Source organism: Poecilia latipinna, unplaced genomic scaffold (assembly GCF_001443285.1).
Source record: "Poecilia latipinna isolate Pla-1442-1.1 unplaced genomic scaffold, P_latipinna-1.0 Scaffold271, whole genome shotgun sequence".
Classification (NCBI taxonomy): domain Eukaryota; kingdom Metazoa; phylum Chordata; class Actinopteri; order Cyprinodontiformes; family Poeciliidae; genus Poecilia; species Poecilia latipinna.
The window spans coordinates 344346-361962 of record NW_015112887.1 but is presented as its reverse complement, the minus strand read 5'-3'; the positions used below and the strand labels follow the sequence as shown (position 1 = coordinate 361962).

Sequence of the window (17617 nt, the reverse complement as noted above, 5' to 3'; positions counted from 1 at the left end):
ATATAATTTGCTGTAAAAGCAAAATGGAATGAATGTGATGCCTTTACCATGAATACATTGGACAGTCGCTTCCCCAAACTCCAGCTCCATGTCAGCTGAATATTTAAAGTGGAGATTAATGGCCTTGTTTCTTAGCTCTAGTACTGTGACATTAGAGAACTTGTTCAGGAAGTCAAATGTGTTACTGAGATCATCATGTGCAGTGTACCTGTGATCAGTTTCTTTCAACAACCATCAAAAAAAAACAAAAAAAAAAAAAAAAAAAAAACACTGGTGAGCTGATAATTCAAAATCTCAGGTGGTGCTTTTTCCCAAAAATGCTTTTGTGAGTTTTTGGTCTTTGAGTGATAACTCTGTAAACTTGTGAAACTGTTGGAGACAGCCACTTGGCTTGAGACTCAAACTTGTTAAGGTGGTCTCTCAGTCCCACAAGGATCCCACCAAATCCACAGCTTTACCCAGGTCCAGGTTGGCAGCCTTGCAAGGCAATGCTTTCTTTTTCAAAACCCTAGGGAATGCAACGCCACAACGTTCACATGGAAGGCTGTTTCAAGCCTGCCCATTTTTTTTTTCGTTATGCGATCTTGCTTCATTTCTGGTTGCTACATTTTGATTAGTGTCATTTACAACATGACACTATTTTTGAATGTTTACGTAGCTAAGTGTGACATCTGCATGTGCAGGCCATCTAGTGTTGCAAAGAGGCTCCAGGGTTTCACTGTGCCTGTTTTCAATCGGCTGCAGTTCATCTGTCACCGCCTACCACCTTGGTGTCGAGTTGGAGCAGAAGTTAAATAGGTTACACACAAACTGGAAAATAAATAAATAAATAAATAAATAAATAAATAAATAAATAAATAAGCTGTCTCAAAACATCAGTCAACAACAACTCCAACCAAACTCACAGTGTGTGCAGCAAACATGTTTAGGAGGTTGATTTTGTTTATGCATTTCTTATACACCAGGCATGTTGGCAGCATTATCATACCATTGCCTCCTGTGCAGTTTGCAGTGTCAATCATAATCTCTTCCAAAACCTTGAGTACAGACGTAAAGCTTACTTTGTATGACTTTCAATTAGTAGAGACTTCACAAAGTGATCCTGAGAGTGTCTTCCAGGTGACACATAGGATAAACAGAAGCTGATCAACATGTACCACATCTGGCACCGACTCGGAAGTGTTTTGACATTTTTACTTCACTTGAATACGAGTCTTCTAAATAAACTCCTCACATATTTTGGAAGATAGATATGAAGGTGTTCCATGCACCTGCATTTCCATAAAGAATCAAACTACTGACTGACTCCAGAATATACCTGATTCCAGTTATCAGTCCTGCCAAAAACATCGTTACGGTGGTCTGTAAAAGCCAGTCTTCTCTTTGCCAGAAATTTGACGATAGACACAATATTCTTCTCAACAGTTTATTGTCTGTGTATGTATCATAAATAATGAAATTGTGGAAAAGGGGAAATTTACAGCTTTTTTTTTTTTTTTTAAATGTAAAAAAACTTAAATACACATTTTTCCCGCATTGTAATCCCAAACTTCCAGCACTTCATTGGAACATTTTGTGATAAACAAATCATGCAAACTACATGCAGAAACACTCCGGGCCTGTTTGCTGCACAGCAACTGCAAAGCACCGCAGATTCATTTCAATTTTTGGTTGAATTGGATGCAGAATGGCAACTACATATTGGGGGAAGATACGTAATCAAGAAAATATAGAGAAATGATCCCCAGGTAACCATAAATGTCACGTTATGCATATTGCCTTTTTAGCCTGGGGGGCATCTTCAAAAAGAACTGAGCAATTAACAACCATTAAAATGAACACATCAGGAAACACTTTGTCACAGCAGGAGCAAAGGAAGATTCCTAATGAAGCAAAATGATGGAGAGGTGTGGTTAACACAGAGGAGCTGGGTCAAATGAATGCTGCATCAGCTATAAAGTAAATTTAGAGACACAGACAGATTGAAATCAGTTATTATCAACACAAAGCTTTGGGAACCAACATGTTTTCATGCTTCTAAAAACAGAATCTGTCGGTAACTCACCATGTCCAGGAAATTTAAGTCTCAATAATCAAATATTGCTGTTCAGTTCAGTTTTGTTGCCATTAACATCCCAAGGGCAAATAGGTTTTAGGGTATTAGATGTTTTCTGATTCAAAAAGAAAAATGGAGAATCCAAATGCAGAATGCTGCAGTCAGATTTATCTGTAGGCAGGCGGGCAGTTTCACAGAATTTATAATAAGGAGTTTAATAAAACCAGGGCCCCTGAAATAAAATATTAACAGAGCAATATTTATAAATGTCAATTGCGAGGTGTAAAGGCAAAACCCTGGAATACACTTAGACGGTTCAAAACGTATTTAGGGGGAAACAGGAAATTCATGATGAAAAGCAGTCACAATAAACACGGATTGGCAAACGATGACAGAAAGCTGGTCCCTTTGTGGCCGACCACTTGCTGCCCAGAATTTAATGATCGCCATGATAAACATCTCATTAAAAATGTGGTGCTTAGATGCAACATTTTATAAACATGACTGCGTGTGTTTGTGGTCTGTTCAGAAGTTTGAGCAGCCAGTCACAGAAGTCCAAAAAAGAGATCCAGCCCGTCTATTGTGTCATTAAAGGAAGGTTTTCTAATCTAGCATACAATATGGACCACAAGTCTTAATGCATTAGATGAAATATGTCTATGATTTATTTGTGTAAATAACTTTAAAAAAAAAACAACAACCTCTGAACACTGCGTGATTAAAGCCTGGTCTGTGTGAACTTCAGGAGTGCTGCAGCTGCTGCTTTCTCGGGCTGCAGTTCCACAGAGCTGGTCATCGCTGTGAAGCTCACCAGTACCTGGGTCTCCACTGCCGGCACGTCTTTCTAAACTGCTGCAAGCAGGCTGAGGGGACACAGACTGTCAGAGACAGGCCTGCTCTGGACCCAACTCTGCCCCCAGTAAAAGGTAACGCAAGCTGACAAATGTGGTGATGCAAAGTCTTAAATGCAGCCTAAAGTACTGTGTCCTGCTTATTAGGAAGAATAATGAATTAACCTTAAAATGGTTGTTAAAATGAGCACAGTCCTTTCACCCCGCTGCACCTAATAGCCTCGCTCACCCTGTGTGCTGTAATTCTTGGAGATGCACCGTCACCCGGGCTGCTGGGCCTTGTATGTGGCGCTTTTCCAGTAACCCGCTGCATTTTGTTGGAAGTTGTGCAGCTGTAAATTGAGTTGGCTTCAGCAAGCTGAAAATTTTGGCTCATCTCATATTCAAAGTGAAACATTTTCTGCCTTGTGGTCAAGGGCGATAAGGAATATTTCACTGAGAGGATCGTTTGGATTTATTATTCATGCCAAAAGTTTTGCTCACCCAGCAGCAAGTTGATTTATGAAGGAATCAGAGACAGAGCAACAGGTTTTTAGAGCAAACTGCTCTCATTATTGCTGTGGAGCTTACATTGGATGTGAATTGTTTTGAGTTGGTTTGCTCTATTCTGTAAAAAAATAAAAATAAAAAAAATAAAATGGAGTAAAATATTAAATATAATACAAAAACTATCTCTGTGTGTTTGTAATAAAATATTTACTGGTTCATTATATTTATGTTTTTGGACAATTAGATGGAAGGAAAACATGCATTTGAAAAGGTTCCCCACAGCCTTGACACTCAGGTGATGTGTGTGGCTTGCAGAGACTCAAATACAGAGATAAATTAGTGTTTTTTTTAATGAAAGTAAGATCTTTGAACAGAACAGAAGCAGTAACTTTCAACAGTAATAAATACAGGGAACTGAATAAAATATGGTAAGTAACACAAAACACCTGCAGGTTTAGGACAGCCTGTCATGGTCTGCACCATCACCAAAGACAGTATCTGAAGCATCCTGCCTTGGATAGGGAGAAGAAAGGAATAAACTCAGACTGGGTTTTGCATTTTTTTGGTGAAATAAAGATAATAAAGTCTGGAGGAAGACTTTATCTTACAGAATCCAAGCTGCTTGAGGTCCAGTGTGATATAGTCGGTGATGATCTGTGGAGCCATGTCATCATGCTGCTGTTTGCTCAAACCCAAAGTCAGAAGAGCTGTTTAAAAGAAGATCTTAAAAATACCTTTGCTGATGAGCTTTATGGAGATGCTGATCCCACTCTGCCAAAGCGCCATTATCTGCTTTAATTACCATGCTGTCATTTTGCTTCGATGGCCAGCAAACTTGTCTGACCTGAGCCCCAAAGAGAATCTATAAAGTGGGGAGATAAAGAGCAGATAAAGCAGACGTGAGGCAACACAGCCAAAAATGCAGAAGAGCTGAAGGCTACTATTCAAGCAACCTGGGCTTCCTTTACACCTGATCGTCACTGTACATCATTGTATTAATAAAGGAATTTATGCAAAACAAACTCAGAGTATTACGTTCTACTACTGAACGGTGCATAGAAATACTTTCCAGGAGGCCATCATTTTTGGAATAATAATAATAAAAAAAAAATCCCTTCTTTCATTTTTTATTTTCTCAGAAGCTGATTCTTAGGTTTTCATTAGCTGTAATCCATGATCATCAAAACGAACCGAAATAAACACTTCAGATGCATAACTCTGTATAATGAAGCTATATGCCACATATATATTTCTTTCTGAATTGAAATACTGAATTAAAATGCCCTTTCAACGATATACTCTAAATTACCGAGGCGCACCTGTATGTTCTGAAAGGCCACTCAAACATTAAATTATCCTTGTGCTCCAGTCTCAGACAGCCTGTATCCTAAAGAGGCCTTCTCCATCGGCGAGGAGCGGGATGGTGAGAACGCCGTCGAGGGGCCCGTCGAGGACAGGGATGAGTGCCTGAAATACGGGAGCAGCATCTGCAACCAGAGATGCGTCAACACGCCCGGCTCTTTCCGCTGCGAGTGCTACCCCGGCTACGTGCTGCAGGAGGACGCGTCCACTTGCGCGCGAGGTGAAACGAAGACCACAAGTCGTGGTTTGTCTCTGACATTTTCCAGTGGCGCAAACACACAAAGCGGAAGCAGCCTTCTGTGTCATTTACTCTTTAAAGTGAGATTTACGCCCCGGCTCGTATGCATGTCAGAAAGACCCCATCTGTCATTGTGTTTTATTTTTCTGACCTATTTGGTTTCCTTCCTTTCTGCAGGGCCTAATAACAATTATTCTATTTTTATACTTCCATCCTGTTCCTGGATCTTACTCACATCTTTTTTTCTGCTGTCAAAAGGCATTTCAACACTGTTTCTTTTTTTTTTTCTTCTTCTTCTTCTTCTTTTCATTTTTGTCCTCACTTCTTTGCTGAAGCCAAAAAAAAAAAAAAAAAACTGACGTGTCTGCTCGGATGAACAGTTAAGAGGTATTTTCAGCTACTTTGCAACAGAGCAGACTTTAATCAGCAACACAAGCCTGTCTCAACAGGATACTAATGCCGGAGCTCTCAGCAAATTACAGTGAGGTATGGAGCTTACTAATAAACCCAAATGTTTGTCTGAAGGCAGTGTTTATTCCTGTTTCACCTCCAGTGGTGTGACAACTTCCATCCGTAGCCACTTTTCTCACATTATTGGATTTAAATGCAATTATTTGACAAGTCTGTAACTAAGACCGCAGTACAGGACAGGGGGTTGGGATTAGTGATTGCAATTACGTTTATTTCTCTTTTTCTGTCTTTGCTCATGTTTGTGCAGAGAGCACGGATGAGGAGAACAGACTGAAGGAGTTTCATCAGGCAGCAGTGGAAACCACCTCCCCACTTCCACCTCCCACCCAGCCGTCTGTCCCACTCAACCCCTGTGAAGGTTAGACATTTGGCTTAATTACAGAAGGAGCAGCTCACAATGAGCAATTTTGTTATTTTGAAACTAAGTAAATACGTTCAGCCGAGGAGCCTGCACAGGTTTCCGTAAAACGATTCTTTCCTTGAAGTGTAAAAAAACACAAATCAAATACAGTGACTTGCAAAAGTGTATAGAACTTTATTGCATTTTGTCTTATTGCAGCCACGTGCTTCAGTGTGTGTTATTGGGATTTTATGATAAACCAACACAAAGTAATGCAAACAAGGGTACATGGTTTCTTTTTTAGGTTGATTTTCAAATAAGGTTCTAAACAGTGCGTTGTGAATTTTTATTCAGCTCCTACTTTGTCATGATCCGTGTTTCTGTGTATTTATTATAAGGTTTTTCTGTGTTCAGTTTCTGTCCTGTGAGTTTCTGTTGTTTCGGCGTCTTCCCTGTTGATCGCTTCCCACGTGTGTCTCGTTCTTTGATTACCCTCCCCGTGTATTTAGTCCCACCTGTTGTCTGTGTTCCTTGTCATCCGTCGTATGTCATTTGTCTGCCTGCCATCACAGTTGAACTGTATAGTCCTGTGTTGGTTTAGCTCTCTTATTCAGTCCTCAGTTTTTCAGTTGCTACTGGTAATTAGCTGTGTGCCAACTCTCTGCCGTGCCACCTGTGTTGGACTGTGCCCTGAGCTCTCTTTATTAAATCATCATCATCTTCATCACTCAGGTTTTCTCTCACCACTATCACCTCTACATCATGACGTACTTTGCCTTTTAACTTTTATAAACAATCTTTTTTTTTTTACATATTTGTTAAAACTGTCATGTTGTGAAAGCATAACATGAGAAAGAAAATCTTAGAAACATTTGAGCCCCTCTACTTCTTTGCTAAAGAAGAAGACGCGGCTGCCACCTTCATGGTTCACAGTGGGAATAGTCAGGGGGAGATGCAGTGTTAGTTCTTTTGCCAAACATTTGTTCTTTGCATGTCTAAAAATTCTCTTCCTAAATGGCTTGTGGCACATTGCAAACTGAACTTTTATTACTTTGTTACACCGTGGGGGTATAGTTTCTGTTAAACGATGCTGAACTTTGGATCGCTACAGCGCTTCCAGAGTTATCTCTCAGCTACTATATTTTGTTCAATCCATAATCCATAGGGAGATGTTTTATAACCTTAGACTGGGCTATGTTATAAAACAGAACTTTATTCCTGACATGCCAGATATTTTCCTTTATTCTGTTCATTCACCAATGGGCCTTTGAAAACCTACAGTCATAGCTGGACTCCATTTAGTAGTACAGGTTACTTTTGATGGCAGTTAGTTGCACTTTAGTGAGGGTCATACTAGACTTTCCTATTGTGCACACTTGGTTTTGATCATCCACACAAAATCCCGATGAAATATGCTGACTTTTGTGGTTGTACTGTGACAAAATGGTAAAAAGCTCAAGGGAAATACTACAGTTTTAGATACTTACCCTTAATTAGGTTCTATGACATCAAGGTCATAGGTCAGTTCCAGTGTGGACCAAGCGTTGGAATATCAAAGCATGTTATTAGTTAGCTTGTTAAGCTAGTATACCTTGATGTTGCTTTTGCAGCTTAAGAGTGAACTGGCGAAGCTTTCTAGGCTCCTGCAAAGGCTCTTGTGTGTTCTATTGTATCAAAACTGCTGTGTAAGCTAGTGACACAAAATATTTCAATATTTTTAAGGAAACGGCATCTGTGAGCAACAGTGCACCCCAGTGGGAGGAAGGCCACAGTGCTCCTGTTCCTTAGGCTTCTCCCTCAGAGCAGATGGACGTTCATGCGAAGGTAATGAGCCGAAATGTCGTAACAGTCCAGAAAGTATTTCCATTTGGAAATCTGTGGTGACAGAAGTGAACAATAGACTGAAAATTACCCCATACCCCGGTCTTCAGAGGAATTTTGTTTCCAGTTGGGGAAGCATTCCTGCAAAGACTGTCTGACCCTGATTTGTCTCTTTCACTCATCAGTGCCTTAAGATTTGCAGAGGAGATACGGCTCTAATCCCCCGTGGGAGAAGTTTTCATCTTGTTCCTGAACTGTCTATAATTGATGGATTATTCCAACTTTCCAGGCATCATCAAAGTCTATCTCAACGGCAGCATGCTATATATAGCCACTATATTCCACCAAAAATGGCGGCGGACAGGGACTGATCATCTCCTGATCAATGAACTGGTGTAACTGAATCTGGGTTTCTGGCTGCTTCACTCGAACACACCTCAAACATACCCACTATTTTTTTCAGGCAAAAACATTCACTTTATTGTCCTTAGGCCACTTTATAAATAGGTTATGCTGACAGTTATCGTCCCTTTCAACAGTTCCATTGGTGTCCACGTTTTTTGGTTGATGTCTTGAGGATGTTCTTTCAACACAGTGGAACCTCTTAGGCAGCAGTGGGCAACAGTGAGTTACTGTAAAATACATTCACATGTGTGCATCCATTTAACTCAAATTTTTAATTCCTCTGGACAGAGGAAACCAAAACCTTTGGAAAACATGCAAACATGTGTCGGAGCGCTAACGCTGTGTGCCGACCTGAGCAAAACATCTATCAAGTAATTGTGGAAGCAGACCTGTCCTTGACAGGAGCAGAAGTTCACCCTGCAGCCAGAGAACGACCCTACACATACAGCCAGAGCTTTTTTTTATTTTTTATAAAGACTGCTTTATATCGGACCATATCAATTTGTCAGAATAAATATAAAATCATCCATCCAGTCATCCATGCTCTGTGATACACCATCTTGGCAACCGTTATTCTCCTCTCCAAATAATGGTGGAAAGAAACCAAGCATCTCCTGAACACTGAAGTGTCTGTCCAAGCTGCCTCTTAAGGCAAACTTATGAGATTTAAGCCATAACCACTGCTACTTCACATCAGCTGGCTGTTGAAAGTGGCACAGAGAGCGGCTCTGAGTGGTGACAAATTTCTTATTGTATGAATGTTATTCTCAGTTTCTTTGTCTTCTGTCTCTCTGCTGAAGGAGGCTCTGACTTGTCTCTTTAATCTGTTTCTAACTGCCGACTGTCACATTCAGAACACGCAGTTGTTGACATTTATTGTACATCTTCTTGTCTGCTTTCTCTAAATCTGTTTTACTTGTTCTTGCGTTCTATGCGCCTGTCATTGTCTGTATCCTGAAGCGTCTTGATTCCTTCCTGCAGACATAGATGAGTGTTTGTCTGCACATGGCTGCCAGCTTAACGAGCGCTGCGTGAACGCAAGGGGGAGTTATGTCTGTCAGAGACTGATCACCTGCCCGCCTGGATACCAAATCAGCAACGACGTTTGTGAAGGTACTCTTCACTTTATCAGCACTGAGCTGCATCGGTGGGCTCACTTCCACCCACTGTAACCATTTTACCAAGGGAGGGATTTTGCAAAGCTGGATGTTCACAATGTCAGGAAAGTGCATTGTTCGAGAATAATCTGCTGTACCTCCCCTGGGAGTTAGGCATTGCACATTAAACAAAAAAACAAAAAAATAAAAAAAAAACTCTCCTCCAATATACAAATGATTTAACTTAAAATGTCAGCCCACACAAGAATGCATAACGATGACTTTTTTTTTTTTATCGCCCCAATTGTTATTGTTTGCTATTAACTCTTAAAAGGCTTGCCTGTGTGGTCGTTGTGGGCAGCACCCAGCCTTGAGATTGTAATAGAAATCCTCCCAATACGTCTCATTATTTCCATGCTCCATAAATTGGGACCTTTCAGAAGTCTCATTCCCAAAGCTGCAGTGGTGCTCATGAGAAAAGGGTCTTCATGATGAGGGAGTTCCAGATGGACTATGAGGGCTATTTTCCGCCGTACACGGGGTTCAATGGTTCAGACTCATGGATGCCGCTAATTCTCACTCCTAATGGAGGTTGATTCTTATAACAAGTCCTCTGTGGTTATTTGTTATCCAGCCATCCAGCCAGATGTTCTATTCAAACTACTCAAGGGATTTTGTTGCGGGTGCTATTGAAGTGTAAGGTCTTAAAGTTCCTTTTATGTACCAGCACAAAGTCAAGCCCAAGTCTCTGCTTTAAATAGAAGAGTTCAAGTGTCTTTATTTCTTGTCTATGAGTAATAAATAAGACACAGTGGGAAAAATACTGAAGAAGTGGGAACAACTCAGCACAAAAGCTTTAGCTTTAATGGACCATCCATGTTCTGGTTTTCACCTGTGATCTTGAGATATATTGTAGATCACGCCAAAAATAGATGCATCTGATCTGGATGGTTTCTGGGCGTCTTATTTTAAAGATTTTGAATCACATTCAGTGTAGCGGACCTTCAACTCCTCAGAGGATTTATAAAGCCTTTATGAGAAAAGGTTAATGTTGTGTATTTTCCCTTAAATGTTGCCACATTCTTCAAAAAAAATATCGTTTTGGGTTGAGCCACAGACTTGAATGTGTAGGTTGAGCCCATAAAAAAATGTGTCAGCAACTCTGCTTAGTGGACTTAAAATCCAAATACTATATGGATCAGCTTGGCAGAACGAGATGCTAAGTATTAGCAGGGTGGATGTGGCACCTTTTTAAATTTAAAGGGAAACAAACACGCTTTCCTGCAGTGTGAGATTTATTGCCAGTAAGTATTGTTACAACAAAGAAACAATTGATTGAATGCAAATTTCCTTATCATGTATATGTTGTGTAATAAGGAAATTTCAAATTCAAAATCTTCTACATATTTATGAACATTTTTGAACATTCGAGCTATGAGTAAAATGATTAGAACAGAGATAAATGTATTCAAATATTACAAACCTGTGTTTCTTTATTTTACTCAGTTGGCCCGTTCTCTGTAAGGGAGGTTGCTGTTCTTCTCTTACTCATTTTTAACTTGCGTTTTTTTGTTGTTGTTCTTAGAATCATGTTTGTGTCAACAGAAAAGTGCACAGTCCCACTTTCCTGCTCCTAAAAACCAACCTTATCTGTGAAGGCCTGTCTTCATAGATAAGGTGCAGCTAATGGGCTTCTTTTCAGCTGCTACTGTGCCAAAATCCTGCAAACCTGCTTGAATCCAAAGCAAAATCATAGTAACCTTTTTGTCCTCAAAGATTTAAATGTTTCATTTCACACATTGACAGCAGATGGACAAGATTGATTTAGAAAACATAAGTCTTTCAGGATACAGGTGGTGGATTGTTCTGGAGGAGAGTTTTGCATTTATCAACAACAGGACTGAATGATGCGTAGGTCCACTGTTGTTTTTGCTTATCGGCAGTATTCATCAAAAGATAATAATAATAGAAAAACTTGGTGTATTTTAATTGGATTTAGACTGACTTGCAAAGAAGATGCTTTCAAGATGGTAAACATGCAGTTTACTATTGAACTACAGTGCCATCCAGTGGAAATGTGCTGCATTACACCTACTTAACTTATTTACAATAAGTGATTTTCTCTGCCCTCGTTTGTTTGTCGCTGTTTGTTCCCAGACATTGATGAGTGCATGATGGGAAATCACAACTGTGGAGACGGGCTTGTGTGCTTGAACACAGCCGGTTCATTCAGGTGCAACCCCAAACCTGTCTGTCCTGCAGGATATAAACAGGACGTACTGCTCAACTGCATAGGTAAGACAGATTTTGTTTACACTTCATTAATTGGTCACTGATTATATGAAAAAGTTAATAAAACTGGGGGAAAATAACGTTTTTTTTTTAGAAATACATGGCTTTACGAAAGCTTTCACAAATAAATTTCTCTCTAGTTTGAACAAATGCAGACAGATCAAAGTCGAGTAAAAAAATAAATACATAAAAAATATTTGCATTGTGTTGAAATTTGATGACATGCAACATTATGATATCCCTTATCTTATTTGCAAACCGATGAGTGAATCAGCCACGAAATTTTCCCACACATGACTCACTGTCTACGAAGATGCACGGTTTGTACGCCATGCAGATGAATCGATTTCGGTGCGGTGGCAGAGGGGTTAAATGCCACACAGACAGGAGATCAGAGACGTAGCTGTGAGGGGTTGCAGAGGGGGTGGATAAAAGCCAATCCTCTGTCCTCCTCCAGTACAAACTGATGCTGTGGAATTAGCCCCCAGGGGCAGGAACTTGGGCATGTCAAGGCAACAGACGCCTCTATAAAAGGACTGCAGCAGAAATGCTCTGAGAAATGACAAACTGGAGAAAGTGCAACAACAAAGCTGTCCAAGAGAATGTGACTGTGTGATGTGTTTGCTTTGATATCACAGCACGGTGTGGCTAAAGCAATGCCCACGGTCTCTCGTGCCTGGTCTGTGTGACTGCAGGGTTCTCCTCCCATCTTTTGCTTTTCTTCCCTTTTATCTCTTTCCCTCTCTGTATCTCCATACCAGATATCGATGAGTGCACTACTCTGACCCAGCCGTGCAGTTCAGGATTTACCTGCATCAACACAGCGGGGTCATACATTTGCAACAGGAAGATAACATGTAGCCGCGGTTATCATGCAAGCCCTGAAGGATCCAGATGTGTTGGTAAGATTCGCAGTCATTTGCACAGGATGCACGAATCATCAGATTTGATATACAGACCCAAAGTCAATGTGAGCAGAACAGATTTGTCTCGCAGGAATACATGCAGAGCGCTTCACTGAAATAGTCACACATTGGAAAAAGACTGAAGATGATCGTCATTTCTATGATATTTAAACTGGAAATCTTAAAATGTTGCCATATTCGGCACCTGGGTACTGGCAGTTTGACATCTTTATGAGTATTTTTTTATTTTTTTATCTCTTCTAGATGTGAATGAATGTGAGAGTGGCCTGCATCGATGTGCAGAGGGACAGTTGTGCCACAATATGGCTGGGTCATATCGTTGTGAGTGCCGGACGGGGTACCAGTATGATTCGTTCAGGAGGATGTGCGTAGGTATGCTGAACATTATATGTGCTTTATCAAAAGGAACAACAATTCAATGTTAGATTCAATGATAGATTTAGATGACTGCATTGCAGGTTATGTGAGCAACTCTAACCTAAGTGTGATCAATAATTTCTTTAAAGTTTTTGCTAATGTTGAAATGAAAATAAAATTCATACTTTTTCACGGTCTTATTATGACACATGAATGTTTCAGGTTTCTAATGAGTTTTAAAGTTACTGCATTTCAGGTCTAGAGCAGCATCAGCAGGCACCGTCAATGCTTCTTCAGGATTTTTCTGGTTTCTACTTATTCTGTTTCTCCCTTTTTTTTTTGTCTTCAGTTCTTTGTATTTTTTTTTTTCACTCTCACCCTTTAGATCTAGAGGACCGTTTTAATTCTCTGCCTGCTCTGGGCCTGCTGTTTATTATTGTGGCTCTGAAGCAGCCCACTCTTCTGCCTCTTGAATAAGCGAGTGGATTACAGATCACATCTCTTTACCATGCTGCTGCTGCTTCTCTCCCAGCACGAGTTTCGCTGTGTTGTGATTCTCACAATAATACACTCCACTCAAGTGTTTAGACTATCAGCAGACAGATGAGTAGCACACATACACACTTTTGTGCAGGACGCTAAGAATGCAGATTCTGTCTTTAACACATGCACCTGCACATATGGGTGCCAACATGCATGAAGCGCCCTTTTCCAAGGTATGATGATGATGATGATGATGACGATGATGATGGTCCTTCCTCCCCTCAGATATAAACGAGTGTTGGCGCTACCCTGGCCGTCTGTGTGCCCAGACCTGTGAGAACACCCCGGGCTCCTATGAATGCTCGTGCACCTCTGGTTTCCGCTTATCTGCTGATGGCAAGAGCTGTGAAGGTGTGTTTTTGTTAATGTCAGTCGGCCTGGGCGTTTGTGCATGTTGCTGCATGTTTTTTTTTTTTTTTTTTTTTTTGTGTTTTTTGTGTGAAAATATGCATGTCCGGACAGCGAGCTCGTGTACGTTCACAAACGGCGCGGCTTAGAGGGTAAAGCTGGTTCTGGAAGTTTGATTAGTTGGATTAGTGTCACTATATGCCATGCCTCGAAGCGAAAACACAGCCAAAAGTATAATTGTCTTAATGACAACATCTTGTTTATACGTGATGATTAAAACATTGAAGTTTCTTTGATCAAGTGGAATTGTGACACTAATGAGTTCTAACCTCCAATCTGCAGATGTGAACGAGTGTTTGACTAGCCAGTGCAGTCAGGAGTGTGCCAACATCTATGGCTCCTACCAATGCTACTGCAGAAAGGGTTACTACCTCAGGGAGGATAGACACACCTGCGAAGGTGGGCACTTCAAACCACAGATTCACACCAGACTTATGAGAGATTCATACCTTGATTTAATTAATCTTCCTTGTCATTCAGACATTGATGAATGTTCCCAGAGCATTGGCCACCTTTGTGCCTACAGGTGTGTGAATACGCCAGGCGGTCACCAGTGCGCTTGCCCTGAATATGGCTACACCATGTCCCCAAATGGACGCTCTTGCAGGGGTAAGTGACTTAATCCCTCCTCCCAACACCAACCTGGAATATATTTACTGTGTTGCAGCTACTTCTGCGCCGGTCTGCCTCACTGAGTTCTTCTCTGAAATTAATTTAGAAGATGCACAGCACCCATTTACCTTTTAACAGAGTATGGTGTGAAGGTTCTGCTCAGATAAAAATAATTGGTAGTCTTACAGTGGTACAATAATTACACACTCTATAAAATTTTATTGGCCTCAAAATCTTATCTTGCTAATTTTATTTTATTTTTTTCCAGCTGGGTAACCTTTTTCGTTTTTCTGCTTTGATTTATCCTGCAATAGTGAAAACTTTTGCCAATCATTTTGTTCTTTCACTGCTTGGTTTAGATATTGATGAATGCGCCACAGGGACTCATAACTGCTCTCTGGGTGAGAAGTGCTACAACATCCAAGGAGGGTACCGCTGCCTTTCGCTTAACTGTCCACCAAACTACCGCAAAGTGACTGACACGTAAGTTGTAGCAACAATTTAAAGTCCCGGTTCACAATTGTGATTGAGAAAATGTTGGACAGTGATAGAAAGATCACATTTGTTGTTTCTGTATTGCAGGATGTCCTTTTACGTTTTTGTTCATGTTTTTGTTCATCGGGGTTGTATCAAGAGGTGTAGAGATAATGTCACCATTAAAGTGATCAAAATGTAAACCGGCACCCTCAGCATAGCTAAGACAATTCTTGGCTAAAGATTAAACATTTCCCTCGCCCACAAAACTGAAGCTCTAAAAATTAATAGAAACTGAAAGAGATGCGGGTGAAATTACAGGAAAGTTATTTTTACGTTTTGGTTTGTTGTGCAAGAGGCAACGGTGGGCATGTGCCAGGTGACTCTTTATGACTGTTTTAAATTTTTTGTGTGTACCACAAAAAATATATTAAATATTTATTGGAGAAAGGATTCTTTAAATTTCTACTTTGGTTTTAAAAAACTGCTTGTGCAGCAGACAATCAGTTTTACTTGATGTTTGTGTCAGTTTGGGCAGCACCTTAACCACATTCCAGTTGCAAGACATTGAAGCCAATGTGATTTGCAAATTCCTTTTCTCAATGACTTGGCTGACAATTATCACTGATATTAGCTTATAGCAATGTATTTTTCTGCATTGAAACAAAGAATCATGTTTACTAACAGAGGTTAGTAAACATGTTAGCAAACATGTTAATAAACATGTCAGTAAACAGGTTAGTAAACATGTTTACTAACCTGTTTACTGACATGTTTACTGACATGCTGCCTTCGGTGCAGGTAGACTGCACCGAAGGCAGCAGTCTACCTTGACTTGCCAAATGTGAGCGATAATGTTAAGAATGTTGAAAGTTTATAACTTCGTAATATTTAACACTAATTAAACTGTTTGACCCAGCAAGTGTTAAATATATAATATAATAACTTGACATGTTTTAAATATTAGTGATATCATCTTTTATAGTTATTAGCTTTCCTTAAATCTCCTCCTTATCCTCAAAAATGAGATCTCAGAATGCTACTGTAGGTAACATACTGACTACTTTGTGCTACTCTACACTTTCCCACAGTTTGAGAAAAAAAAAACCCCTAAACAGACAATAAATTTTAAAAATTTTGAACTGTACAACTGAGCAACAGCACCGTCCATGTAAATTTTTTCCTTCCTTCCTTTGATGCTTGAAGGCGTTGTGAGCGGATCAGCTGTCCCAACTACCTCCAGTGTCAGAACTCTCCTCAGAGAATCACCTACTACTACCTCAGCTTCCAGTCCAACATCGTCATCCCCGCTCAGATCTTCCGCATCGGTCCGGCTCCCGCCTACTCTGGAGACAACGTTATTGTGACTATCACGGAGGGAAATGAGGAAAACTACTTCAGCACCAGGAAACTGAATGCCTACACCGGTGCTGTGTTCCTGCAGCGACAGGTGCAGAGCCCAAGGGATTTTCTGATCACAGTAGAGATGAAACTTTGGAGGCAGGGGAAATTTGCCACCTTCCAAGCCAGGCTTTTCATCTTCATCACGCCAAATTTATTCTAATGACTGCTTGTGGTGAGGCCATTATGGAACACAGTTAATACAGTTAACCATGTCCTTTCCAATCAATATTTAACAAGGCCGTTCTCTGCTGTGATGGGTTTGAACCGTTTGAGCAAGTTGTTGCTGGAAAAGTAGAATTTTACAAAGATTACATCCTGTCATTTTTGTCATTAAGACTGCAATAAATCATACAGTTTTGATTTTTATTGTTATATTACATTTCATATTTTCAAATTGTGTTCTCTGCATAACTCAGTGCCTCTAAGATTAATCTAATTTTTATGTCTAGATAATTTCAGCTCAGTCTAACATTTTGTCTTACTTTGTAACGTGCACTGCTGCCTGTGTGTTGTGTTTAAGAACTTAATTTAATGTTACCGTATTTGTAAGGAAAAATGTCTATCCCTTTAATTAAATATTTTGCAAGTAGATGTATCATATTCGAATTCTGAGGTTAGGAAATTATTTCAGTAAAGTATTGAAAAGGAAGTCTTGAGAGTCGGAATGTACTGTCAAACTAATTTTTTTAATGTTATCTATATATATATATATAATGTTTTATAAAAAATAAAGCTGTATCCTTTCACATAAATTGTCTAATATGCTGCATTATATATATCAAAAACATGTATGTTGCCGTATTAACACATTACACACCTTTCTGGAAACCCATTGATAATAAATGATGGATTATAAAAGAAATGTTTGCAAGTCCAATTAATTTTTATAGGCTTCTGAATGAAGGCTTAAGAACTTAACACAAGATAAAAAGTGTTGCACTTCCACCCACAGGAGTGAAAAGGTATTGCACTTTACTCTGTATAATTTAGACTTAAATAAAACAAAGTATGAACAGAAGCAAATGATCTCTAAACTAAACATACTTTTTAGTGCTGCTGTAATTACCAGAAAGGTTATTTATATCAATCTGTGTCATGTATCAGTTTTCTGTCCACCTCAATGAATTATAGTTTCTTTCACAGTCCTTCCTCTTCACATGACTCATGATAATAGCTTCCCTTTAGTGACTGAGATGTTACTTCTGGTATGCACGGTTCATGACAGGGCCCTGCACACTGACTGATGTCTCTTTCCTCTAATTTGTTTTATCTGCTCTTCAAGAAAAGATAGTGCTACCTTTTAGGAGACGGAGAACTAAGGAGCCCCGAAAGAGGAGCTAAACACATATCTGTCAAAGATTTAAGGGCCACTGACAGGAAATTTCATCTTACACAAACGGGAAGTGAATGTGCAGTAGCAAATTGGAAAATGTCCACAAAGTCGCTATAATTAGCTTTCACAATGCTGCAA

General features: G+C 39.8%; 1 protein-coding gene across 1 annotated transcript in view; it reads left to right on the top strand.

Moving 5' to 3' along the window:
* The window catches only part of LOC106948084 (fibulin-2-like), a 34809-nt gene extending 17809 nt beyond the window's left edge, over positions 1-17000 (top strand). Inside the window, exons 5-17 of the mRNA XM_015033548.1 lie at positions 2802-2982; positions 4766-4978; positions 5715-5825; positions 7530-7631; positions 9015-9146; positions 11288-11425; positions 12184-12324; positions 12592-12720; positions 13474-13599; positions 13939-14055; positions 14137-14265; positions 14628-14751; positions 15949-17000. Of these exons, the coding sequence (XP_014889034.1) occupies positions 2802-2982; positions 4766-4978; positions 5715-5825; positions 7530-7631; positions 9015-9146; positions 11288-11425; positions 12184-12324; positions 12592-12720; positions 13474-13599; positions 13939-14055; positions 14137-14265; positions 14628-14751; positions 15949-16306 (2001 nt within the window). The 3' untranslated portion in view covers positions 16307-17000. The remainder of the gene's footprint in view (positions 1-2801; positions 2983-4765; positions 4979-5714; positions 5826-7529; positions 7632-9014; positions 9147-11287; positions 11426-12183; positions 12325-12591; positions 12721-13473; positions 13600-13938; positions 14056-14136; positions 14266-14627; positions 14752-15948) is intronic.
* Positions 17001-17617: the final 617 nt, after the last annotated feature.